The 26,828-nt window shown below is 44.6% G+C and overlaps 1 protein-coding gene and 1 long non-coding RNA gene across 5 annotated transcripts; one reads left to right on the plus strand and one right to left on the minus strand.

Annotated features, from left to right (window-relative positions):
* The first annotated feature begins 14 nt into the window (after positions 1-14).
* LOC118599579 lies at positions 15-197 on the plus strand. Its single transcript, XR_004948986.1, has 2 exons — positions 15-40; positions 110-197. It is a non-coding gene; the product is annotated as an uncharacterized LOC118599579 (long non-coding RNA).
* A 1,738-nt stretch (positions 198-1,935) lies between these two features.
* Positions 1,936-24,101, minus strand: prdm15 (PR domain containing 15). 4 transcript variants are annotated; one of them, XM_024263436.2, is made up of 24 exons: positions 23,033-24,100; positions 22,474-22,513; positions 22,253-22,346; positions 20,696-20,849; positions 20,458-20,610; positions 20,281-20,389; positions 20,121-20,204; positions 19,812-20,009; positions 18,035-18,235; positions 17,866-17,960; positions 17,701-17,788; positions 17,300-17,467; positions 15,736-15,830; positions 12,802-12,933; positions 12,597-12,737; positions 11,783-11,946; positions 11,606-11,685; positions 11,412-11,531; positions 11,213-11,344; positions 11,056-11,139; positions 7,262-7,440; positions 7,106-7,186; positions 4,000-4,221; positions 1,936-2,812 (listed from the first exon to the last, which is right to left on the minus strand). In XM_024263436.2, the coding sequence occupies exons 2-24, from the start codon at positions 22,505-22,507 to the stop codon at positions 2,279-2,281; spliced, it is 3,342 nt and encodes a 1,113-aa protein (XP_024119204.1). In that variant the 5' UTR covers positions 22,508-22,513; positions 23,033-24,100; the 3' UTR covers positions 1,936-2,278. The 4 variants fall into 4 exon arrangements, with proteins under 4 accessions (XP_024119204.1, XP_024119221.1, XP_024119211.1 ...); XM_024263453.2 differs by having other exon boundaries at positions 7,136-7,186; positions 22,474-24,101; XM_024263443.2 differs by having other exon boundaries at positions 7,121-7,186; positions 22,474-24,101.
* Between the last annotated feature and the right edge of the window lie 2,727 nt (positions 24,102-26,828).

The following is a 26,828-nucleotide window of genomic DNA, read 5'->3' on the forward strand; positions in this document are numbered from 1 at the left end:
GCCTAGATCCTGCTGCCCTCGCTATCTGCCCAGCCTGAGAGTGAGTAGTAAATCTAAGACTCACTCTCTGATCCTCATACTGTGACTGATTCTCGCTTTTTCTTTCAAGTATCCGCTCCGTGCTGCCCTTCCCCATGTGAAGACTCAAGACCTGTTCCTGTTCCGCCATCCTGACAATAAACCTGTTCTTATCTCTAGTTTGCATCTTGGGGTTCTTTAACTACCTTCCACACTTCTGACAATGGGTCCTTGTTTGGAGTATCTGCTGCAGCACAAACTGCTGGAGACTCTGAGCACGTTGGCCAAGGCTCAGGTAAGCTCACCTGTAGATCTGCAGAATGACTGTGAGAAGACAGAAAGCTTTGGGTGGTGATGGTTCTGGCAAAGGGAAAAGAGAGAACAATCTGCAATGGTTGATGTGTTTGTTTAAGGCAGAGTCACACCAAACAGGGATTCTGAGATAGAAGCAACATTCAGTCAAAGGTCAGGGATCTGCTTGGTTTGGACCAATCATTGATCAACTTCAGATCTGTCTTCCTGTGAGGGAACGTGCTGCCAGGTCATCCATTGAGACGCTTTGATAGAAAGATTGGTGTACCTCAAGGACTCCTCTAGTCTTTTTTGTTGTTCCTTTTTACCATCGACTGGAGGTGAAACACGAGAAAAACAGCATCCAGAAATAAACAGCTGTTCCACATTCTATTGGTCAGAAGAACCGTTCTTGCTCTGATACATTTTTAACATCTTGATAATCCTCATTTTTTTCAGGATAGTTTTTCTTTATAACAAGTTCATCAAGTTCTAAACTGACCAATCAGATGCCTCAGTAACAGCCTCTGCTATTGCTGGCCCCACCTCCAACATTTGATTGACAGATTGTCCTGAGCCCACTTTCAGTGGAGGGGGTGTGGCCTTTGAACAAGCTCTCTCCTGGTTGGTGACAGTAGAAATGTTGACTCAGACGATTTGGACCAAACACTGTCGTCTGGCTGCAACACGCCGACGTTCAGATGGTGAAGAAATGGACATTTAATTGGCTTCATTTAGCTGGAGCCAGAGGTAAGACATTTTCTCTGGGTGAGTCCAGTTCTCTATATCCAGTCAATGACACTCCCTCACTAGCTGTGCGATGGCGTCAGAACGTAAACCTTTGGAGTCTTCTGTTGGGAGGGGTTCCTGACTTTGGGCTCTGGATCTCTGCCTCTATCAGAAGGACACGGGCACCAACACGACAGCAAGCAGGCGGTCTTTCATACAACACATTTCCCGCTCCGCCCACCAGACGGGGATCAGCTGTGATGAACTCTTCCCTCTTCACTACTGAGGAAATCCTGGTTATTTTATTTTTCTCTGCGTAGTAATCTGATTACCAGCAAGTCGTCTGGTCTGATCTGAGGTCTAACAAATACCACCATCATCCTCCATAAACATGAAGATCTGTGGTCGTGCCAGAAAACATGGAAATTACTGAGTACTGAATAAACTCACTCAGATCTTGTTTAAATATTTTCTAGAAGTTCTCCTTTATCAGCTGACAGCAATAATTTACTAGTGAAAAGTCACATTCTAGTTTTTCCAGATCTGTTTGTAGTATTGTAACACAGCAGTAAACAGACATCTATACCATTCCAATATGGCGTCCCACTTTGCGTACGCAACAAGCTAGCATGTCATCTCTAGTGATATATCTCGTTAGCATGGATCTTCCTTTAACTTCTTTTCTTTGGGATTAAGCCAAAACTTGAAAATTTGAATAAAAAACTCAAAATGTAACTTTTCTTGCAAGATTCTAGTAAGAATTATTGGAAAAACTTTCTTTAGAAAAACGGCCTTTGTCCCTGCGAGTTATCTATGTTTGCGGTTTTCTTGACTTCTGGATGCACATGGTTCATAATGAGAACTTTTTGGTTCAAAACACAAAAAAGAGACACTTGTTTTTAAATAAAAAAGTTCTTTTGAGCTCAGATCAGAAATAATTACAGCATACATGATTCAAACGTAGGTTTGATCAGTAACCCTGGTGGTGGTTCGGTTCAGGTTCTCTGTTCTGAGGCTGCTAAGGCATTTGAATGTTCAGCATGTTGCTTTGGTTTGTATTGTCACTTCTAAATCAGGGATTGTTTCCCTTCAAACATATCACAGGAAGCCACTTTGTCCACATTTACACAGAATTCTGTCAAACACTAACTAACTGGTCTCCGTGAGGTCGGCGAGGCATCAGGGTGAAAACACGCTTTGTTCCGCTCCAGTGAGGGGTGACCCGCACCCCCCATCCATCTCAGTAGCTGAACATCTGCTGAGCAGAGCCGCTCTGCTGCTGCAGGGGGGACGGCTGGCCCTGGTTGCCCCGACCTGGCTCCGCCCCCTGGCTCTGGGGCTCCTGGCTCTCACTCTGGGTGCCCTCCACCACCGGGGTGACCTGGCCGCCCTCGGCCGGCGGTACGGGCCTCCAGGCCAGAGTCGGGGCCTCCAGCTGGTGGCTCATGGGGTTGACCAGAGTGGTGAGATTGATGAAATGGGCGACAGACTGGGGGGCCCCGCCGGAAGGGCCCACAGCCTCGGGCACCAGCTCGGCCGGCCGGTTGTGGAGCATGGCGGAACCGCTGACGGCGTCGAAGGTGACGGTGAGGATGGAGTTGTCCAGCGTGAGTGGGCGGTCAGCGGCAGTCAGGTGACCCACAGCGACGGGCTGCAGGCTGGTGAACTGGGCAGGGGCGTGGCTGGTGATGGGGGTCACGGTGATGTTGGTCAGCCCCACAGAGCTGTTGGGGGAGTGGGCTGATGGAGCGCTCGGGTCGGCCAAGACCACCACCTGAAAGGAGAGGGAGTCAGGTGAGACTCAGCGACTGATGGAGAGAAGAAACACAAAAGGATTCATAGATTGACTGATCTGGTGCTGAAGATGGATCAATCGATCTCAGAGCTTTTCTTAGTCCCTGCAGAAGTTTAAATGAGTTTTTATTTTACATCACCTGTCACATCCTCCTGTGTCTGACGCCCAGTTTTTATACACTCTGGACAGACCGCCAGCTTCCACTCTCGCGGCAGAATTCTGTCACTCGATATACCGGCAGTGATTCACAGCGATACAAATAAAAGATACTCAGAACTTCAGCTTATTTCTCTTTATTCATGTCTTGCCATGAAAACATGTTAAAAGCTTCATTTTCATCAGAGTGGGTCGTTTAAAACTCAATAGTTGGTGGAATCTCATTTCTTTACTTAATTGATTATAATTGTGTTTTCATGTATTTTGTAATTTTCTGCTGTTATTTTGACATTTCTGTTTTTAATTAGCTCTTCTGTTATTCTCTTTTAGGTACCCTGGTGCTGTACAGTGATTATTCATTAAACATTCAGTAATAATTCCTTCAAGTTGTGGATCAGTAAAAACATTTCGTTGCTTTTGTGAAAAGAAGAGTTTCAGCAGCAGCTCAGGATCACATTAGAGCTGATGTGACAGTTTCTCTCCTGAAACTCAAAGTTCTGATTATAATCCATGAAAAGAGCTGCTATTATGGATTTAATCTCACACTCTGACACAGAGCTGATCATCTAACAATCCATTACAGGGAATCATTTCCTGCACATTTGATGTTGTGCTTCAGTCCCTTCAGCTCGTCTGATGAGCGTTTACAGTCACTTTAAGTGACGAGATTTTCAGTATTTGTTTTTTCTTCTTTGCTAGTGTTTATTTCTTAGCCTTCAGTTACATTTTCACATCCCTTTGATTCAGCTGTAATGTTCCTGAGATCATGTGTGTGTTTCTGTTTTTAGTAGAGTCATTCTTTGTGGTGTAGATTCTCCCTTCAGTCATAGTTTATCTTAACCTCAGAACATCCATCAGAATATCAGAGCATAAACTAGTTGAAATGCCCCTGCTGTTCTTCCTGCTGTTCTTCATCCTTGTGCAGGTATGGATCTGGTGTTGCTGTGAAGGCGGAGCTTGGCTGTCATTTCTGCCCAGTAAAGCTGCGTCCCTGTGGAAAGCGTCAGCACCTGCTGGATGTTCTGCACGGCAGAGTTGGTCTCCGTCTCATCCCCGACGATGACGGTGTTGAATTCGGGAATGGGCTCCTGTCTGGGCTCGCTGAAGTCACCATAGTCGTCGGGGTCGGAGAGCTCTGGCTCGGCCACGGCTCGCTGCTTCCTCTTGGGCTGCCGGGAAGGTCGGGCAGGCCGGTCCTGGGACATGCCGTCCTTCTCCAGGGACAGGGAGGACTGCAGAGGAAATGATTTCATCTCAGAGCAGAGAAGCCATGAAGCTGCTGCTGGTTTAAATTGTCAATAAACAAGAATTTTGTTTAGCTTCATTGTGATTCCATCCATCCATCTTCTTACACTCATCCAGGACCGGGTCGCGGGGGCAGCAGTCTAAGCAAAGATGCCCAGACTTCCCTCTCCCCGGCCACTTCCTCCAGCTCCTCTGGGGGGACCCCGAGGCGTTCCCAGGCCAGCCGAGAGACATAGTCTCTCCAGCGTGTCCTGGGTCTTCCCCGGGACCTCCGCCCAGTGGGACATGCCCGGAAAACCTCACCAGGGAGGCGTCCAGGAGGCATCCGGATCAGATGCCCAAGCCACCTCAACCGGCTCCTCACAATGCGGTGGAGAAGCGGCTCTACTCCGAGCTCTCTCCGGGTGACCGAGCTTCTCACCCGATCTCTGAGGGAGCGTCCAGACACCCTCCGGAGAAAACTCATTTCAGCCGCTTGTAGTTGTTCTTTCAGTCACGACCCAGAGCTCATGACCATAGGTGAGTACTGGAATGAAGATCGACCGGTAAATCAAGAGCTTTGCTTTCTGGCTCGGCTCTCTTTTCACCACAACGGAGCGGTACAGCGACCGCATAATAACGGACGCCGCTCCAATCCACCTTTTGATCTCACACTCTGATCTTCCATCACTCGTGAACAAGACCCCAAGATATTTAAACTCCTCCACCTGAGGCAGGAGCACTCCACCCACCGAGAGAGGGCAAACTGCCTTTCTTCGGTCCAGAACCATGGCCTCAGACTTAGCGGTGCTGACCATCAACCCAGCCATTTCACACTCGGCTGCAAACCGCTCCAATGCATGTTGGAGGTCCTGGTTCGATGGAGCCAACAGAACAACATCATCTGCAAAGAGCAGAGAGGAAATCCTGTGGTCCCCAAACCAGATCTCCTCCGGCCCCTGGCTGCGCCTAGAAATTCTGTCCATAAAGACTATGAACAGAACCGGTGATAAAGGGCAGCCCTGCCGGAGTACAACATGCACCGGGAACAGGTCTGACTTACTGCCGGCCATGTGAACCAAGCTCCTGCTCCGGTCATACAGACCTGAGTAAGGCTCCCCGGACCCCATACTCCCAGAGCACCCTCCACAGGACACCACGGGGAACGCGGTCGAACGCCTTCTCCAAATCCACAAAACACATATGGACTGGATGAGCGAACTCCCACGAACCCTCCAGCACCCTGAAGAGGGTGTAGAGCTGGTCCACTGTTCCACGACCAGGACGGAAACCGCACTGTTGTTCTTGAATCTGAGGTTCGACTATCGGACGGACTCTCCTCTCCAGTACCCTGGCATAGACTTTCCCAGGAAGGCTGAGGAGTGTGATTCCCCGGTAGTTGGAACACACCCTCCGGTCCCCCTTCTTGAAAAGGGGAACCACCACCCCAGTCTGCCAGTCCAGTGGTACGGTTCCTGTCTGCCACGCAATGCTGCAGAGACGTGTCAGCCAAGACACTCCTACAACATCCAGAGACTTGAGGTACTCAGGGCGAACCTCATCCACCCCCGGAGCCTTGCCACCGAGGAGCTCTTTGACTACCTCAGTGACCTCAGCTTGGGTGATGGACAGTTCCACCCCAATGTCCTCAGCCTCTGCTTCCTCAACGGAAGGCGTGTCAGCAAGGTTGAGGAGATCCTCAAAGTATTCCTTCCACCACCCGACAATGTCCCCAGTTGAGGTCAGCAGATCCCCACCTGCACCGAAAACTGTGCCTGCAAAAAACTGCTTTACCCTCCCGAGGCGCCGGATGGTTTGCCCGAATCTCTTTGAGGCCAACCGATAGTCCTTCTCCATGGCCTCACCAAACTCCTCCCAGGACCGAGTTTTTGCCTCCAACACAGCCCGGGCCGCAGCTCGCTTAAACTGCCGGTACCTGTCAGCTGCCTCTGGAGTCCCACAAGCCAGCCAGGCCTGATAGGACTCCTTCTTCAGCTTGACGGCATCCCTTACTTGCGGTGTCCACCACCGGGTTTGGGGTTTGCCGCCACGACAGGCACCAGAGACCTTGCGACCGCAGCTCCGGAAAGCAGCAGAGACAATAGAGGTGGAGAACATGGTCCACTCGGACTCAATGTCACCAACCTCCTTCGGTACCTGCTTGAAGTTTTCCCGCAAGTGGGAGTTAAAGACCTCCCTGACGGAGGGCTCAGCCAGACGTTCCCAGCAGACTACGGTTGGGGCACTTTCCAGTACCCCTCCAAGAGACACAGAGAAGGCTGGGTACTCCGAACTGCTGTTTATCCCATAAGCCGAAACCACAGTCAGAGACCTGTCCCCCACCCGAAGGCGAGGGGACCCTCTCATCCAGCGGTGTGAACTCCAACACTTGGCGGCTGAGCTAGTGGCTCACAGGTAAGCCCACCCCAGCCCGCCGCCTCTCACCATGGGCAACTCCAGAGTGGTAGAGAGTCCAGCCTCTCTCGAGGGACTGAGTTTCAGAGCCCAGGCTGTGAGTAGAGGTGAGCCCAACTATATCTAGTCGGTATCTCTCAACCTCTCACACCAGCTCAGGCTCCTTCCCTCCCAGAGAGGTGACATTCCATGTCCCAAAAGCCAAATTCCATGCCCGGGGTTTGGGCCGCCGAGGCACTCGCCTTCGACTGCCACCCAAACCACAATGCACCATGCACAATGCATTCATTGCGATTCATTCAGACTAAAGGATGCGAAACCAGTTTAAATGTTGTGAATCTCTCAGTCTGGAATGCATTCACGTCTGAGAAGAGCAGGTTGGATTTTGGAGCATGTGCACGCTGCCTGCAGACTGCAGGATGGAAAAGTGCTGGCTGCACCAAAACACATGCATAAGACACACAAGTTAGATCTAACCTTTGCGTTACTGACAGAGGAATTACTGACTGTAGAGTTCTCCTGGAGGTCATCGAAGTCCTCGCCCCTCAAGGACATCACCTGCAGGCACAGAGAGGAACCACATCAGCTCAGCGCCTCCAGTTGCTCCGGCGTGCGTGTGAGCCACTTGCTCACAGAGTCGGGGTGTTTGCGGCGCAGGTGGCGGTTCATGGAGGCGCGGGTGGACACCTTGGTCCCACATAGGTGACAGGACTGGGCTTCCACTTTTTCGTGGGTCAGATGGACGTGCTTCTGCAGCATGTACTCCGTCAGGTACTTCTTATCACACGTCTCACACTTCCACGTTTTCCCAACTGCAGCAGAGAAAGAGAAGAAAACTCAAACTCTGCAGAGGAAAAGGTTTACTGTCATGTAGAAGACACAAAAATCCATAGAAGTTTACATAGAAATGAAACTTTAGCTGTAACCTTTATATAGTGTTCTATAGTAAGCATTCACACCATAGTGATTCTCCAGCTCCTTTCTGTACGTTTTTCACCACGTAAAAACTCCATCACACCTTCAGTGATTTCAGCTATCTTGGTCTAGAAACATCCAGCTCGTTCAGGACATTTCTGCTTGAATTTTTGGTATTCATAAACTTTATAGTTTCTTCAAGTTTCATAATTTTAAATAAAATAGCAACAACCCTTTTATAGTAATTTAAAAACAAATGGAGTTTACCTAATATTTTAGCAACATGCTAATGTTTTTGGATACCTTTTTTCTAAGAGGTTTTTGTAGGCTAATTTAGAGTTTAGCTTCTATTTTAGGAACAGTTTTTTACTAACTTTGGAGTTTAGCTAGTATTTAAGCAATGAGCTAGCCTCAATAGATGCCTCAATAAAGTAGGTGGTCTCATGTAGAACATTTCAAACTTGTGATTTTTCGTAACACACTTTTTCATGGTGGGGGTGTGGCCTTCCAACAAACTCCCCCCTGATTGCTGAGAGTGGTTGCCACAGGGATGGTGACTCAGACCAATTCAGACCAATCATGTTCGGCTCACTGATCCACTGATTTCTACAGCGCATGTCCTTTCTGACACAACCCTGTATTTTAACCAGACTAGGAACGGGCACAGGGAGACCCAAAACTTTACATCAACTGGCCCCCAATTTGTCTAGAGCAGGGGTCGGCGACCTGGGGCATGCGTGCCACAGGTGGCACACGGAGGGAAAGACAGTGGCACGCCAGGGTGTGACAACAAAAAGCTCTTTTGTTGTCAGTTTGTATTTTTCAGATTTGAAAAGAGTGATCATCTCTTCATACAAGGATCTTTGATCCCCCTGACGTCATAAGTAAAGAGTCCATTCCAGTGACTGTAAAAATACTGGAATTCTCGAGCTATGAGGTCCCCCATTGGAAACGCATTACCTCCAGTCCTCCTGAGAGTAGGCCGCCGCTTTCACCGTCACTTCCTGAAACGGCTATTGCCATATTGCAAACGTCTGCAACTCATCTTCAGCGATTGGTCTGAGTCTCTGTGAGTCATAACTGAGTCATGAATCTACAGGAAGTACTGTCACCAATCTGGAGTGAGTTTATTGTGAGTGTCTGCCTCTTTCCACGCCTCTACCACGAGACCGCGGATGTAAACAGCTTCCACTTTAATACCTCAAGAGAATCGTACAAGTCATTGTTGAAGCCTTTGAGGGAGAACCATTCCAACATTTGATTCTGTCAGTGGTCCTTTGGGATTTACTTACATTTATTCCTTTTTGTCGAGATAAAAGGAGCATTTGGGTGACGCCCCTGCAGAGCGGCACGCGGCCCCCCCTGCAGCGGGAGCAGCAGCTTGTCACTTCACATCCGCTGCCACGTTACAGTCTGATCAGATGCACGTGAGAAGTGCAAGTATTTTTATTTGATTCACTAAAAAAGGAGCATTGCGGTGACATCACAGCTCTGTCTGGAGAGCGCGTGCAGCTCAGAGTCTATTGATAGTCTCAGGTGAGAAACCTGTTCAGTGGTTTTTAAAAAAAACAACCATTCCAGCAAGTAAGCTGCTGGACCTTTTTCTGTTTAAAACACGACGAGATCCATTTAAGTTTCTGTCCCTGCACTCGGGCTTTTCCTCAAACGAGAGTTCAGCATCTTCAGACTCCAAGCTGCAGAAGTGTAGCTGCAGATGAAGCAGTGAAGCTGTTAGATCTCTGCTGCCCCCCGCTCTGCTGCGCTCAGGACAGACACTTCATTCAAAGAGGAGCATCTATTTCCAAAAAGTGTTTCCATTACAGTTCTGTGAAAAATGTCTGTTTCAAAAATCCCCAAATACCACCTCCTCTAAGCGCAAAAACTTTTTGTTCGAAAAATGCAGGTTTTTTCGAACTTGTGGTGTTTCCATTAGGAGAATTTATTATCCAAATTCCAATTTGCAAAATTTCAGTTAATGGAAACGCACCTAATGATTGGTACATTGTTGAATTGTAAAGTAGGTGTTAAAAGGTCTTCACGGACCGCATTGATTAAGTCTGCTCCCATTGGCTACCCGTCATCTGTCATTAGTAGCGCTTCCATTAACTCTGAAATTTAACAAATTGGAATTTCGATGATACATTCTCCTAATGGAAACACCACAATTTAGAAAAAACTGGAATTTTCCCCCCCAAAAAAAAGGAATTTTTCGAAAAAAAAAAAGTTTTCGCGCTTAAAGGAGGTGGTATTTGGGATGTATCGAAATAGACATTTTTCACAAAACTGTAATGGAAACACTCTTTTCAAAATACACGGGCTTCTTGGTATGAAGAGTCTGCTCTGAGCGCTGCACAGCCGGCGCATTGAGAGGTCCCACAGCATCAAAACTCATCAGAAATTGCGGGTCATACAGAATCGCGCAGCTCCTCCTCCTTTCCTCATCACTTCATCTGCAGATGGACTTTTGCAGCTTAGAGCCTGAAGTCTCATGAGTGCGAGCGCCATGACAGAAACTTGAATGGATGTTGTTGTGTTTTCAGACAGAAAAAAGGTCCAGATGTTTACCTGTTAAAATGCTTTTTCTTTTAACCGCTGAACAGGCTTCTCACTCTTCTGAGTCGAGTTGCGCTGCACGCGCCCCAGACAGAGCTGTGACGTCACCCACATGCCCCTTTTAGTGAATCAAATAAAAAAATACTTGTTCTCATTCATCGCCGTGTTTATAATGACTTATCGCGTGAGTTGGTTTGTGCTTTATCACAAAATGATGATTAACGAAAACGGTGTCATTTCAAAACTGTGTTTTTTTGAAATTCCTAGAATTTCGATCAAGTTTTGCACTAGTGCTGCCACAAATGATTATTTCAATAGTCGACTAATCATCGATTATTTTTTCCGATTAGTCGACTAATCGGGTCACGGGCAAACTGGATGTAAAACACACATCATTATATTTTAATTAACTAAAACTAGATATAAAGCATTACCTCTGATAATGCAAGTGTGAATGCTGTTAGCTGAATTTGGCTGCTAAATGCTAGCGCTAATAGCAGAAGATACTGCAGTTGGTGGTTGAAATCGCTGAAGCTGATAGCTAGCTAAAATATTAGCTAAATGACAATTTAGCCTAAAAAAACTGAAAAAAAGCCTAAAGTAGCCTAAACAGCTAGCATGCAGCTGAAATATTAGCTAAACTCTACATTAGCCTAAAAAATGGGAAAAAAAAATTAAGTTAGCCAAAACCGCTAGGATGTAGCTGAAATATTAAACTCCAAAATAGCCTTAAAACGTTAATAAATGCCAAAATAGTCCAAAAAGCTAGCACAATGCCATTATACTTTACAGTATATACATTATACTTTAATCTTTACTGCACTCTGACTCTATATAATATAAGGTAACGACTAATCGACTATTAAACTAGTCGTTGACTATTTTAATAGTCGATTAGTCGACTAATCGTGGCAGCCCTATTTTGCACAAATGTGTAATTTAGACCATGAGACACTGACCGGTGTGGATGAGTTTGTGCGTCTCCAGAGTCGTCCTCTCGCTGAATGTTTTCCCACACAACTCACACATGAAGTCTTTGATCCCTGGAAGCATGAGGGGATCACATGAGAGCTCAGACTCTGGATCCAGCAGAGACCTGCAGGTCCTTCTACTCACCTGTATGTCTCTTGTAGTGTTTCAGCATGTTGACCTTTTGGGCAAACTTGCGGTTGCATTCTTTACACTCGTACTCTTTGATGCCCTTGTGAAGCTTCATGTGGTGCCTCAGAGCGTGCTTGGTCTTCATGCCTGAAAGGGAGGAGGTTCAGGAACAGTCTGCTCTGAGCGGCCTGCACAGCGAGAGCCCGACGCTCACCTTTACCGCACTCCGCACACAGGTAGTCCCTGTTGTCATCGTGGACCCTGAGGTGCTCCTTCAACATGTCCTTTCTTGCGAATGATTTGCCGCATTGTTCACAGCCGTGACTCTTCACTCCTGGTTGAAGGACAGTCATCAACCGTCAGCCGGCCAGGAAGAACATTTCCCCAAGACAAACACAAAGATCTCACCCGTGTGGATGATCTTGTGCCTTTCCAGGTTTCCGATGCTGTTGAAGATTCTTCCACAGATCTCACATGGATGGATGTACCTTTGGAGATATAAGACGGCAAACATCTCTGGATCAAACTGTTCTCTTCAGGGCAGATCAAAAACTTCCGGAATTCTGATCCAAACATGCGTCTTACTTCTGCACGGCGGGGTCTGGCAGCTGCTCTCTGTGGATGACCAGATGTGCGTTGTATGTGGCCTTCAGGGCGAAGTGACGGTTGCAGATGGCACAGCCGTAGCCTTTCTCCTTGTGCTGCTCAGTTATGTGCTTCAGATACTCTCGTCCTTTTGCAAAGGATAACTAAAGACAAAAACGTAGAAATACTGAAGGATTATTTTTAGGGCCGGAAATCCATTGAAATATTTAACTAATTAATCGCAAACTTGGTAAAAAGTTAATTGCGATTATCGTTATTTTTTGTCACAGTATTTGCTCATCACTTATTATCAGTGAATAATTACAACATAAAATCACACATTTAGATTATTTGTTTATTTCAATTAGTGCTGTCAATCGATTAAAAACATGAATCTGATTAGTCACATGTTTATGTTAATCACGATTAATCACAATGTTTAACCAGGTCCATTCTATATGACAATATGCAGCTCTTTTTGTTTCAATAAAACAAACAAAAAGAAACAATACAAATTATCCCACATTCTTTTGAACAAAAACAGGTGAGAGGGAACATTTTTCCCTCATTATCATCTGAAATTTTTACATTTATCAAGGGAATAATAGCTGACGAAGGGTTTTAAGGCACGCTGTGGAAGCCTGAACCGCAGAGGAAAAGCGAAAGAAATATGAACGTGTTCATTCTTTTTAATTAATCCTGTTAAAGTTTACAGCCCTAATTATTTGAAACTAACCTCATCAACGTCTCCATTTACGCTGCTATGACCCTGACATCTGAGGAGGAGGTCAGGAGGTCAGGCCAAATGACTCACCTGACACTTCTTACAGTTGTACTTGTGGTGTTCAGGATCGTCTTCGTCTTCATCCTCGTCGGTTTCATCGCTGTCATCAGCGGAGATGCCGATCTTCTTGATGAAGTCCTCTCTTTCCTGCTCATCCATCAGAGCGATGTCCTGCAGACAGAGGTCCCGTCACTGTCGGACTGAAGGCAGACGCCCGCAGGACGTGACGGCTCACCTTGAAGTGCACGTGAATGTGGTCTCGGAGGACGTCCACTCGGAAGAACTTCCTGCCGCAGATCTCACAGGTGTATTTCTTATCGCCGTGGGTCAGCAGGTGCTTGTTCATGTTGCTCCTGCAGGAGAACACCTGAGCACAGGAGGAGAGCGTTAAAGACCTTCTGCAGGTAATGTGTGTACATTTACTTTTCAATAACTAAATCAGGATTTAAAGAGTCAAGTGTTGAGTGTGTTTGGCACTCATGTTCATTCCTAAAAGCTAAAACCTGTCCAGGTGAACACTGGATTCTGATTGGCTGCAGGGTGTCCATTAAAAAGTGGGAATCTAAAAAGACGTTCCGATCACATTGGCTCAATGTTCAATATTACTGAGCGGCCTAAACTGGACAGACGTTATGGAGTTTATCACAACAGTCAGAGAAGATCTCTTCAGATGTCTCTATGGTGGACATCTGTCACATGTTTGAAGTAGTTTGATGTCTTCCCTTCTGCTTCATTTACCTTATTGCTAATACAGAGTAAATATGTGTTTCTAAATGATTTTATTCGTTAATCAAATATTTTTTTCTTTATTGATCCACATGTAATGATCAGAGTTATTGGTGGATATTTCTTCCATCTAGGAAACGACTCTGAAACCAACTTTAGCTTCATCATCTGGACAGAAACAAACACGAGGAGGAGAATGTTTCCTCTGAAATGATGCTTTGGATCACTCAACGTGATGCTCAGCATATACAACACTGTCCTCCACTGTTGCAAAGCAGAATCAGTGCAGGCTTGGTAGTCGTTACCATGACAACACGTCCCACAGAGTACCAAACAGTCCGACTTTTGTGTTAAACGACTTAAACCTAAAAATGAACAATATTAAAGTACTAATAATTGATTTATTGTGTATGTATTTTGTGAGTGACCTTGGTATAAATGGCCTTGAAGGTGTCCACTAAGAGAACTGTCCTCTTCACATCACGTCTAAACATGGACTCCTGGTGGGGTATTAGCCCTCCCTTACACCACAGAACCACACAGGTCTTTGCATTTGTGCCACAAAAAAATAAACCTCAGTATATATCAGGGGTCCTCATTCCGGCCCGTTTTCCAGCTCTCCCTGCACTGCTCGCTGCTGAGTACCTGGACCAGGTGTGTTCATTGAATCAGAATGTGCAGACGTCAGACTGAAATCATCAGCAGCTTGGAGATCTGGAAAACAGTCAGAGTGATAGCTCTGGAGGACCAGCATGAGGACCCCTGGTGTATCTTATCAATGTTTGTACAGCTCATCCCATCGGTGGTTTATTCATGGGATTTCCAGCCTTCCTCTTGCTCATCAGACGTGAGTGCGTCTGCACCATAGACTGTATATAATAACTGGACAGAGCAAGCCCCCCTACTTCCGTGTTCCATATAGGAAGTACCACTGGGTTCCAAAAAGGCCAAAGTCCCATTGACTTACATTGAGAAACAGACAGTTATTTCTCAGTCATTTTATATGTCAGAATAATCATTCTTCCTCTGCTGCTTTCTGATTAACTTCTTTTTTCTAATCCTAATTTTTTTAAAAAGATTTATTTCCATTATCACAAGTTATTAGAGTTATAAATTGACCAATCAGATGGCTCAATAAGCGTTTGTGGGTCTGACGTCGAACGTCTGGGGGGTTTGATTGACAGATGACGGGTAGCCAATGGGAGCAGACTTCATCAATGGGTCCGTGAAGACCTTTTAACACCTACTTTACAATTCAACAATGTACCAATCATTGTCCTACTGTTGTTTTCCTCAATGGAATGTACCGATGCAGCAGTTTAAAACAACAAGAGGAGCATGCTGTCGACATTTTTAGATGAGGATTTACTCTGTAGAAATAGATTTCACTCTGAGGTTATGTGCTTTGGACTTTTTTGTTTGTTTAACGTTCGTTTTTCTTTATTTCACTGGTTTGATTGTAGCTTATACATTATAAGTTGCGTATCATACGGAATGGTACAGCTCCTCCATAAAATCACCAACCAAAGTTTCATCTTCTTCACTTTTCCAGCTTCAGCCTGAATTAGACGCAGCCGTCTGAGGAGCGCGAGACAAACTTGAAAGGACCTGGTCGTGTTTTCAAACAGAAAAAAGATCCAGCTGTTCACTTGTTAGGATGGTTATTTATTTTAAATACCGCTGAACGCGCTTCTCACGTGCATCTGATCAGACTGTGACGTGGCCGCGCATGAGAAGAGACGAGCTACTGCGGGCGCGAGGGGGACAGCAGCGTCACCCAAACGCTCCTTTTATCTCGACAAAAAGGAATAAATGTAAGTAAATCCAAAAGGACCGCTGACAGAATCAAATGTTAGAATGGTTCTCATTCAAAGGCTTCAACAATGACTTGTACAATTCTCCGGCGTTATTAAAGTAGAAGCTGTTTACATCCGCTGTCTCGTGGTCGAGGCGTGGAAAGAGGAGGACGGTTGCAATAAACTCACTCCTGATTGGCGACAGTACTTCCTGTAGATTCCATGACTCAGCTATGACTCAGACCAATCGCTGAAGATGGGTTGCGAATGGCGGTATTCATTTCAGGAAGTGACGGTGAAAGCGGCGGCCTACTTTCGCCAGGAGAGGAAGTAATGCATTTCCAATGTGGCACCTCAATGTTCGCTTAGTCCATTATTTTTACAGTCTATGGTCTGCACCTGAATTTGTCCTCACACTGCAGACGAGCAAAGCCACAGCGAATGCAGTGGAAGTGAGTGACACATTCAAACATGAACACAAGCTGTCCTTCCTTTGTGCTCTGGGTCTGTCTGTCTGATTGAGAGGATCACGAGCGACGGACTCTCAGACTGCAGTGAGCTGACATTAGCAGTAAAGGGAGAGAAGGTGCTGCTTTTGATGTGCGTCAGCTTTGAGAGCGGCTGCAGCTTCACCTGCTGCACTTTACCTTTCCGCAGATGGGACACGGAGACGGCTCCTTCCTGTACTTTGACCCTTCTTCTCCGTTGGTGTCCAGCTCTTCTCTCTTCATGTGCTTTGGTCCTGCCACAACAACAGAGGAACAAAACACTTGACAGATCATTTTGAAACTGCTGACTCGTTCATCAAATCCTCTGCCGGTGAATATAAATGAACAAAATAAAAGCTTTTATTCGTTTAGGTGAGTAGTAGCAGGTCTACATCACCAAACGCTGAGCCAGCGCTTAAAGGGACACCAAACAGGGCAGTTGGAGGCTAACTCCATTCTCAGTCCAGATTTGAAAAATGCCTAAAAGGGGCGGGGCTAGCAGAGGTGGACTGAGCAGCAAGGGTGTGGCTTGGATCTATGATTGACAGTTAGGTTAGCTTCATGAAATGTGTGCTGGGTCTTCAATACTGAGACTGGTATCGACCAAGCAAAGGGACGCCAGTTTTCCCACAGAACTTTCTGAGGAAGTGAGGGATTTTTCTTCTCCTCCTTCCCTAGAGGCCGGCTCTCATGGTCGAGAACCGCTTTGTTTCGAGGCGCTGGCTCAAGACGCTGCTTTTGCAATGCCCACCAGCAGCTGAGGGTTTGAGGGACTGAAAGGAGACCTGTATCTGAGAGTGGTAGTGTCACTTGAAGCCCCTCTGATGAGTGAACTACTGCCCCCTGTTGGATTATCTGTACACTGCATGTATCTGATTGTATACATTAGGTGTCAAACCGAATCACACAAGGGACAGAAATCCAAAACACAGTTTAGGTCGCGGGCTGAACAGGATAAACATTTATAGAACACTCTAAAACTACATTTTTAAAACTTAAACTGTAACTTTTTAACATAATTATGAACTAGATACATAGCATTACCTGTGATAATGCTAGTGCGAATGCTGGAAGCTGAATTTGGCTGCTGAAGATGATGAAATTGATAGACAAAAATGCTGAAGCTGATAGCCAGCAAAAATATTAGCTAAATGCCAACTTGGTCTAAAATAATAATAATAAAAAAACACTTGGTTAGTCAGCATGTAGCAGGAAAAATACCTTAACTTCAAAAAAACCTAAAAAATAACCAAAAAAAGCCAAAACAGCTAATATGTAGCTGAAATATTGGCTAAACTCCAGAATAGCCTAAAAAAATCTTAGTAAATGTAAAAATAGTCCAAAAAGCTAACAGAATGTAACATTTCAAAACTTTAAAACTTTAACTTTTTAACATAAATATGAATAATAAAAACACAGGAATATTATTCCAGAATAAATCAACTTAAACCTTAAATAACTTTCAATATTTTACTCTCCATAAAAATATATTTAATCAAAATCATACAAGTTAGAAAATGCAAGATAACATCAGGTCATTAATAACAATAAAATAAAATTATCCAGAGGGCCGGATCCGGCCCCCGGGCCTTGACTTTGACACATGCTTTAGGATTTTCAGGAAAACAAATCTCACACTGCTCCTGTGGAGGGCAGACGAACTCATGCATCACATGCGATAGGTCAGGCGTTGCAGGCTAAAGCAGACGTGAGCGCCACTCACCGACGCTGTGTCTCCTGTGGTGCTCCTGCATCACATCTTTGCGGTAGAACATTTTGTTGCAGATTTCGCAGGAGTACAGCTTCTCGCCGTGCTTCTTCTTGTGCTTGGAGAGGTTGCTGTTGGTGGAGAAGAACCGCGAGCAGATGTCACACTGGAACGTCTTGTCATCTGGAGATGGAGTCAAGCATGTTGGAAAAAGACGGACTTTGGATGGTTAACCCTTTAACACCTGAGGCATCGTCGGTGACGCTTAGACACAAAATCTTTAACATGCTGGAACTTTTCAACCATTAACACGATATTCCAGCAGATTCTGAGGGTTGAAAAGTTCCAGTAAATCAAAGAACATAAAGACTGGAGCTCAGGTGTTGAACAAATGGAAGACAGGCCGGTCGGCGCACCTGTGCGGCAGTTGTGGAACTTCAAAGCGTTTTCAAGGCGGAAGGATTTCTCACAGGTGTTGCATTTATATCTGTACTCTTGATCGGGCTGTGGGAGAACAGAAGAGCAGACGTGATGTGGAGGTAGCAGGTCTGCGGGCCGCCGTCGTCCCGAGGCTCACTCACCACATTCTTGCTGTGCTTGTAGGAGATGTGCTGCTTCAGACTCTCCTTCCGGCTGAACAGCTTATGGCATTCGTCACACTTGAACAGCTTGTCACCTGGACAACAAGGGGAAGTTCAGCGCTCTCTGTTTCTGACCGTCAGTCGTCAGCGGTGCTGCGTGAACACCAACCGTGAGATCGGATGTGCCGGTTGAGGTTGCTGCTGTTCTGGAAGATCTTGTTGCAGAGAGAGCAGCGGTAAACCCGTTTGTGTTCCCGCGTTTTGTGCCTCTTCAGGACCGCCGTGCTGTCCGCCGAGCTCAGCAGGTTCCTGCAGTCTGCCGTCACCTCTCTGGTCCCTGACTCGGGGCTCGCCGCCGGGGGCCTCGCATCTTCACCAACAGGAACGAACAGGATAAACATTTAATAAAACTACATTTTTAAAACTGTAACTTAACATAATTATGAATAATAAAAAGACAGGAATATTATTCCAGAATAAATCAACTTAAACCTTGAATAACTTTCAATATTTTGCTCTCCATAAAAATGTATTTTTTCAAAACTATACAAGTTAGAAATGAGCACAAGATAACATCGGGTCATTAATAGGAATAACATAAAGTTATCTGGAGGACCGGATCCGGCCCCAACTGCTGCTAAGTGGCAGTCGGAGTTGTAGAAACTTGTGCAGGTACGCAAGCAAATGAAGGTGACTTTTCTCAGGAAGTGGCGGCTTGAACGAGGGGCCTGTGGTCACACGCAAGATGGCGCCAGAATCCATCTCTATCCAGAAGCAGAAATGTTCCTCAAGTTTAGGAAACCCTTTAAAATCTTTTCAGAACTACCAGCTTTTAAGTGTTTAGATGTGAATATACTGTAAATTTAAATTATGATTATTATAAAATTATTAGAATCCCAAATAAAACAAATTGAAAAAGATGTGGCAAAAACGTTGCTATTTGCTATTATAAAATAAACGTAATCATTTTCAGCTTCAAACGTTCTGTTTTTTTAGGATTCAAAACTAAAAATGTCAATTTCAAAAACTTTTTTTTTCAAAACTTTTTTCCTGTTTCAGATCTTTTTTTTCCACTTTCAACTCTTTTTAGAAAACCTTTGACCAAACTGAACTTTTCAGATTTGAAAACAGAAAAAAAAATAAAAAAAGAAAAGGTTTAAAAGGGAAAAAAAAGTTTTGAAATTGAAAGTTTTTGAAACCTTAAAAACACAACATTTGAAGCTGAAATCAATTAAATGTATTTTAAAATAGCAAAAAGTTTTGGACATTTTACATTTTTTTGGCTAAACACAAATATTTTTTTCTATTTGTTTTATTTGGGTTTCAAATAATATTGGTCCCAATTTAGCTCCAGAGTAACTAACAGTTTAGTGTGCATTGGACAGAGAACATTAATCGTTTTACTTCTTTCAAGTCAATACTAACAAATGTTCACGTTTGTATAATTACACCCGTTTACCTCTGGAGAAAGAGAGGGTCACAGAGAAAAAAATGGCAAAAAGGGTCTAAAAAAGAGAAGAAATGGGAAAAAGGTCAAAAGCTTCAGATGGGTTCTGGGCGAGGACCTCCGGCCAATGATTTCAGGGACAAATTACGTTTATTTGAGGCTGGCTCCGGCAGGGGGAGGGACTTATATTTTTTCTCTGTCTGCAGATTCTCTTGGCTTGAACGCGTGTTTCCGAGGGTGGAGTGAGTGTAGCTTGAGACAGGTTCTGTAGGCACCAGCACAATCATATACATATATATTAAATAATAAATAATGTTCCAACACAGAATAATTACAGCTCTACGCTAATGCTAGCAGACGGGCGATTTTTGGAGATGCCGTCAAACGAAAGCGACGTCTGAAATCCGAGACGCTATTTTCCCAGAACTCTCCGTTTGGAGGGATACATGAAGGGGAAGGGAAGAATTCGGATCGGGTCTGCCTTGTTCTCATTTCTCACCTCTGACTTGGTTTGCTGCCGCTGAAGGCCCGAGCCTCCGCGCCCGCGCTCTCTTCCCTCGGTTCGGGCCGCTCTTTCGGGTGGGCCGAGGGGTGCCGCCCCCCCCTTCAGGAGCAGGCAGGTTCTCCTCTGGGGTCAAAAGAGCTTCCACAGGAAGCACCGTTACCATCTTCTGGCCGATAGGACTCACAGTGATGTCTGTAATCGACAGAAATGACGCATGAGCTGCCACACATCGATTTACCGTCTGCACAGGAAAAACCAGCAAAATGTGTAACAGCAAACGTTAGTTAAGGAGTTTAAACATACCCAAAATCTTGTCTTCAATCACTGGCGTCATATTGGATTGACTTGTTTCTGAGGTCTCTATTTTAGCACATGAAGGTGCTACGTCTGATTAAACAGGAAAAGTAAACGGTGAAGCTGTTGCCATGGCAACTGCAGGTGATGAATCTGTTTGGGGCGGTACCTGGGGGAGACATGAGTGACTGAAGTTGAGGTTTCAGCGTGGGCTTTTCCATCTTCTTGGCATAGAAAGCTCCGTACCAGACCCTCAGCTCGGTTCCTGGAAGCACATCCTGGCAAACACAAACACATGGTAACCAAAGACCGCCGCCGCTGCAGCTCACGCTCCAGCTGCACGCACCTGGGAGGTGTTGAAGTAAATGTCATCGTCCTGCTGGTACGCGGTCAGGTTCTGGTGCCTGTGGTCAGTGGCGGGTCGCACCAGCATCATCCAGTTGCAGTCCTCCTCACTGCTGCAGTCCAGACACAGCACTACGCCGTCCCTCAGAAAAACCTGCTCAGCGGAGGATTGGCTTCAGTTAGCACACACTGCTGGAAGCTCAGAGGTTTATGCGAGGCCAAGAAGCATCCGGCTGCACCTTCAGAGGAAAGGCTCCTTCCTTTTCCACGCTGGAAACCCGCTTGGCCTCAAAAGGCCCAAAGCGAGTCCGTTTGACCAGCCGGCGGAGAACGAACACTCCCTCCTCTCCATTCGACACCTCTCTGATCTCCAGGCTGCTGGGTAGAGAAGACCTGACCCACCACAAACGGTAAAGGTAAATGCGTATACTTGTTTAGTACTTCATTTTCATTAGAAAAGTCTGTAAAGTTTTTTTAAGAATTCACATTTTCATTTTAATAATTCACAAACTGATGTCAGCTCCACTGCCAAACCCTGGCACCAACCTACAACCACCAGCAGCCATGTGGGCTTCTGCTGAGGGACACTTGGGGACATGGGCAGGCAGGGCGAGAGCCGAACCTGAGACGTTCTGATCAGAGGTCGACCGCTCTACCTCTGCACGACGACTGTGACGAGAGCAGAAGAACATGCTTCCAATGGAAAGCAGCTAAATGTGCAGACATGGACACAAAGTCCAACAAAAATCCAAAAGGTCACGACATTTAGTACAGAAAAAGAAACATTTTGTAGATGCACACAAAGTCGAGGCCCGAGGGCCGGATCCGGCCCTCCAGATCATTTTATCTTATTGATATTAATGGTCCGATGTTATTTGGGGTTATTTCAAACTTGTATAATTTTGATTATATATGTTTTTATGGAGAGTAAAATATTGAAAGTTATTTAAGGTTTAAGTTGATTCATTCTGAAATAATATTCCTTTGTTAAAAAGTTAGGGTTTAAAGTTTTAAAAATTGACATTCTGCTAGCCTTTTGGACTATTTTGGCATTTAATAAGATTTTTTAGGCTATTTTGGAGTTTAGCTAATATTTCAGCTACATGCTAGCTGTTTTGTCTAATTTAGGTTGTTTTTGTTTGTTTTGTTTTTTTTTAAGCTAATTTGGCATTTAGCTAATATTCTAGCTGGCTATCAGCTTCAGTGTTTTTAGCTATCAGCTTCAGCATCTTCAGCTTTAGTGTTTTTAAATATCAATTTCAGCATCTTCAGCGGCCAAATGCAGCTTACATCATTCACACTAGCATTATCACAGGTAATGCTAAATATCTAGTTCATCATTCTATTAAAAAGTTAGGGTTTTAACGTTTAAAAATGTAGTTTTAGAGTGTTCAGTAAATGTTTATCCTATTCGACTCGTGACCCAAGTTGTGTTTAGGATTTTGCCCCCTTGAGTGATTGAGTTTACACCCCTGGTGTACTGCATGTACATGTACTCTGTGTTTGTAATATATATACCGTGTGTGTACAATGTGAATGTGTATTGTGCTCCATGTTTGTGTTTATTGTTTGTGTATATAGTTTTTCTGTGCATTGTGTACAATGTATTTGTTTGTATTATGTGAGTGTGTACCACATGTATACTGTGTGTACTGTATACTATGTGAACGTGTGTTGTATGCAGGTATACTGCGTTGTAGAGCTCATAGAGTGTTCCTCCATAGGTGAGAAGATCTGGTCACCTGCTGGGATGGGGTGTTGTGACTTTGTAAACATTTGGTTGTTGTGTTACTCACCGAGCCCGGCTCAGCACAAAGGAGTCTTGGACGGTCACGAGAGGTCCTAACTCTGGACACTCGGAGTCGTGGTACTGACCACAGTCCTCACACCCTGTGGAGCGACACACCATTCATAAATGCACTTCCTAAAAGTATTTCCTGCACTCATTGACAGAATGACAGGGTGGTGTCTGGAACGTCAGGTGTTTCATTGTCAGGTGAGGATGCCTGGTACTCACAGATGAACTCATCTGGGGTCTGCTCAGCCATCATCTCCACCTGCATGGAGGAGAAGGAACATGGAGCCTTTACCCGCCAACAACAGAGCGCTGACAGCAGGTCTGCGTGTCATAAAGGAACTTCTTATAGGAGTGCTTCAGAACGTGACTGTTGGGAGATCTGCGTGACGGGAAACTCTTCAGTTCCACCTGAACGCGTCAGGCGGACGGCCGGACGGCGCCTCCGCTCCGCGGCTCCTCTGACAGCAGGGGCTGCTGTGGATCGGCAGAGGAGCCGCCGGGATCCACCAGCTCAGCGGATCCGAAAGTCTAGCCGGGTTTTAACTCCGATCTGAGCGAGTCCGCCACACGGAATGTAACAAAGAACAGTCGGCATGGCGGCTGGACTGGAGACGCAAACACCCAAACCGGAGTCGATGCTTTTCAGCGGCCGGCGGGGAGCGGCGACGACTGCTCGGGGGACGGCGCGAGGAGCCCGCCACTGCGGCTGCGCATTCGCTGTGAAACCGCGTGCCCACTGAGCGACAAGTCCAAGAATAATGCCCCAAAAAGACGTTACCTTTTCGCAAAACACCGTTCATTTAGCGAGTCCTGACTCCGGGTTCCAATCCGCTCCAGAAACGGCGCAGGACCGGAAGAGTACACTCTCCATGGCATCATGGGAAATGTAGTCAATGAACATTCTTAGCAGAAACCGAAAACTGCACGGGGAAAAATGTACAAAAAGTATACAGACCTTAAATAGACACACGTTTCAAAGTATAGTGATGACTTTGAATGTATTAACCCCGAATTATGAAAGATTTTTTCCACAAATGTTTTTATCCTTCTCAGAAACCAATAATCACTACCATGAGAGAATGACAAAACACAAGTTGTTTTAATCACATGAAGAAATCAAGTGAACTTTTTAGTTTACATTCATTTCAATGTTTATTTCAAACTCAAACCCATAAAAATAAAATATAATAAAAAAGGAACAAAATAAAAATGATTGCACGAAAAAAAAAAAGACTAAAATACACATCTCGATCCTCTCAAAAACTTCCAAAGCATGAAAAGAATCTAACATTACTGGATCAACCATCACTGCTGAATTAGAATATTCAGAGAATGTTATAGCAGTAAAACGCTACAGTTCCTCAGATCCGCTTGAAGCTGGGGTGGAGACCGAGGACCACACTCCTCTTCTCCAGCTCTGACATGTTCTAATTGGCTGGATATACCTGATGCAGGTAATCAGCCGTGAGTATTGCGATGATATTATCTGGAAAACACGCAAACAACCGCCTATAGGGCTGGATTTTCCCACCATTGGAGAACATCGTCATTGACAAACAGGACACTTTCCCTTCATCATATTGAATACTCCAAAATTGATCCTGATAACAGTGTAGTTTTGACTATTAGAAGGAACGAGGGGAAAAAATGTTTTAAATTGATCAAATGCTTTCTCTAATCCTCAACTATGTAAAGAAAGCTTACATTTAAGTATTTACAGAGATGACCTGTGTGATGGTAACGCTTTATTAGCTAAAATCTTAGCTAATATTTTAGCTGGCTATCAATTTCAGCATCTTCAGCTATCAGCACCAGCATCTTCACCAGCCAAATTCATCTTACAGCATTCACACTAGCATTATCACAGGTAATGCAATATATCTAGTTCATAATTATCTCAAAAAGTTACAGTTTTAAAGTTTTAAAATGTAGTTTTAGAGTGTTCTATAAATGTTTATCCTGCTCAGCCCGTGACCTAAGGTGTGTTTTGGATTTTGTGCGATTGAGTTTGACACCCTTGGCCTCCAGTATATGGTAGATAATGATTCCAAAAACACAAATATAGATGCTGAACACAGAACATCAAAATAAAGGTTAAGCACCAAAGGTAACAAAATCCCAGCCTGGACACGACTGAAACAGACTTTCTCCAGACACAACTTGAGGTGATGACATTTGTGTTTTTGTTGATTTTAAAATACTCTTGTTGCAGGATTTTTTTGACAATGGAGGACACTTAAAAAGAGATTTAAGGCCATAATTACATTTTCGAGTATTTCTTTATTCAAATCGTGAATAAGGAGCAGATGAAAAAAGGTTGTTTGAAAAGTATCTTATTTGTAACGCAGAAAATACGCTGGGGAGGTCACAGTCTCCATGCTCTGCTCCATTCTGATCATCCACTTACAGACTAATAGATCCATGGACGTCTTTGTTTTCCTGGTCTGAGCTGGAATCTGGATCTAAACTGTACGGCTGGATAAAATGACTTTGATCACTGTTTTTGTTGCACCACTAAGGTTAAGTTGAGGTTAAGAGGGGCTGTAAGCTAGTGGGAGAGCGAAACAGAGAGCTCTCAGCAACAAGTGGGGGAAGAGGGGTGGATTTGTTCTGCGCAAACACTCGTGCCCACAACTCAGAGGTGAATTTCTGATGAAGTCCTGCCGCTCTGCAGAAACTGTCCTAGAAAACAACACAGGTTTTTGACTAAAAACAGCAAAATCATAACCAATTCTGCTAGGAATGATTTTACATCAAGATCAGAGTGGGTCTTTAAATGCCTCTTTGAGAACTTATCAGCTGGTATTATTAATTCTTAAAGCTTTACCAACAAAATTGAAAAAAAAAAAAAAATTTGAACGAAACAGTGCTGACGTCTATTAATCTGTAGTTTTCCATGTTGGATTTTTTCTTTTCATTATTTTTATGATCAACAATAGGAATAAAAACAAAATATCTGATATTTTTATAAGCACAAGAAAACCAGTGAAATACAAAGAAAGAGACACAGATATTTACAGGTATCAAATGAGAGGAGAGCTGCTGTCATTTCTTCACAAACTTAAATTTTGTTCAGTTTTAGCTGAATGCTGCTTGAGCTTCCTGAGATCTCGCATCACCCCTCAGCCCAGCAAACATCAACGTGAGCACTGAGCAGTTAAAGATGTTTGAAAGGTTCCTCAAATGTTCTCAGAATCAGCCACTCCTTCAACAGAACAGACAGGGACAGTTTGGGTTTGATCGTTCTAATTGCTATACCAGAACTGGAAAATATTCTGCTTTGTAATTCATGGGACATTGAATTGGGCCGGTCCTTTCTGTTAAATGAATCCTGAAGCATACCTCAATCAAGAATTAGTGAGATTCTTTTAAGTCCTGTATCTTCCAGGTTTCTAGGGGATTCGGAACAGACCCTCCAGTCCTGCAGTGAAGGCTGAATTCCCCGTTTCATCACACATAAACATTGGGAGTCTGGTTCTGACGGCAGAGCACAGAGTCAGTTGGGATGTTTGTTTGGGCTCCAGCTGTCACCATAACACGCAGCTGGAGATCAGCTTCTGATACCTGGTTCCAACAGAAACTTCCTCCAAGCACGTTTCAAACGGTAGAAAAAGGTACGAGTTCCGCTGGATCCCAGAGATCCAGTCCACATCAAACCTCACCAACATCAAGGAAGATCTCTACAGGTTCAGATCTGGATCGTTATCTTCACAGAACTATGATGTAATCAGATAAATCCAGATGAGTTCATGTGTCACTAAACATTCACTTGTTCTTCAATAAGAGTTCAACAAAGGAACTGTCAGATTTATGATCCACTTTATACTACACTTGATGCTTTGATCTGAGGGAACGTTCTAACACTGAATCTCAATGTTTATATACACTTGTAAAGATCACAATGTCATGGCTGTCTCGAGTTTCCAGTTATTTCTACAACTTTTTCTCTGATGGAGAGATTAAAACAGATACATTAATGTCACAAAAACAATCATGAAGACCAAAAACACCCAAATGAAGTGAAAATGGTGAAGAGACGTGAAAGCAAATATTAGCTTTGGTGCATGTATATTTTTGACCCGTTAGATTTGGTCATTGTTTCAGATGATCCATAATAAAGTCATAAAAGAACCAAACTTCATGATTGTTTTTTGGGACATTAAAGCATCTGTTCCAGTCTCTCTCTCAGAGAAAAATCAGGGCCGTAGAAATAACTGGAAACTCAAGACAGCCATGACATTGTGATCTTTACAAGTGTGTGCGAACTTTTGACCACAACTGTATCCACCCATGGAACTCCCTGAATCAGGATCACAGGGCCCTGAAGCAACTCAGCTACTGTTGGATGACCGTGGAGTACACCCTGACCAGGTCACAGGGTCACACACGGGCTGACCACTGCACCGCTGGAGTGTTCAAACAAACATGTTTAGTTACACTTGTAAACATATCAATATTCAGAGCATGACTATTCTATCTGAGACTGTTTGAACTATTGGTGAAGAACTTGTGCAGAGCGCCTAATGAGATGTGAGAGACATGCTCAGGACAACAGAACACAGCCACACCAGCGA

This window comes from Oryzias melastigma, linkage group LG14 (assembly GCF_002922805.2).
Source record: "Oryzias melastigma strain HK-1 linkage group LG14, ASM292280v2, whole genome shotgun sequence".
In the NCBI taxonomy this organism is placed as follows: Eukaryota; Metazoa; Chordata; class Actinopteri; order Beloniformes; family Adrianichthyidae; genus Oryzias; species Oryzias melastigma.

Bases quoted from the DNA above. Each gene is read 5' to 3' on its own strand.
- prdm15 (XM_024263431.2), bottom strand. From the start codon at position 22,519: ATGCAGGTGGAGATGATGGCTGAGCAGACCCCAGATGAGTTCATCT. The intron at 15,831-17,299 runs GTGAGTGGCGCT...TTGTTGTGGCAG, and splicing joins CCACAGGAGACACAGCGTCG to GACCAAAGCACATGAAGAGA. The intron at 12,934-15,735 runs GTAAAGTGCAGC...TCCTGTGCTCAG, and splicing joins CGTGTCCCATCTGCGGAAAG to GTGTTCTCCTGCAGGAGCAA.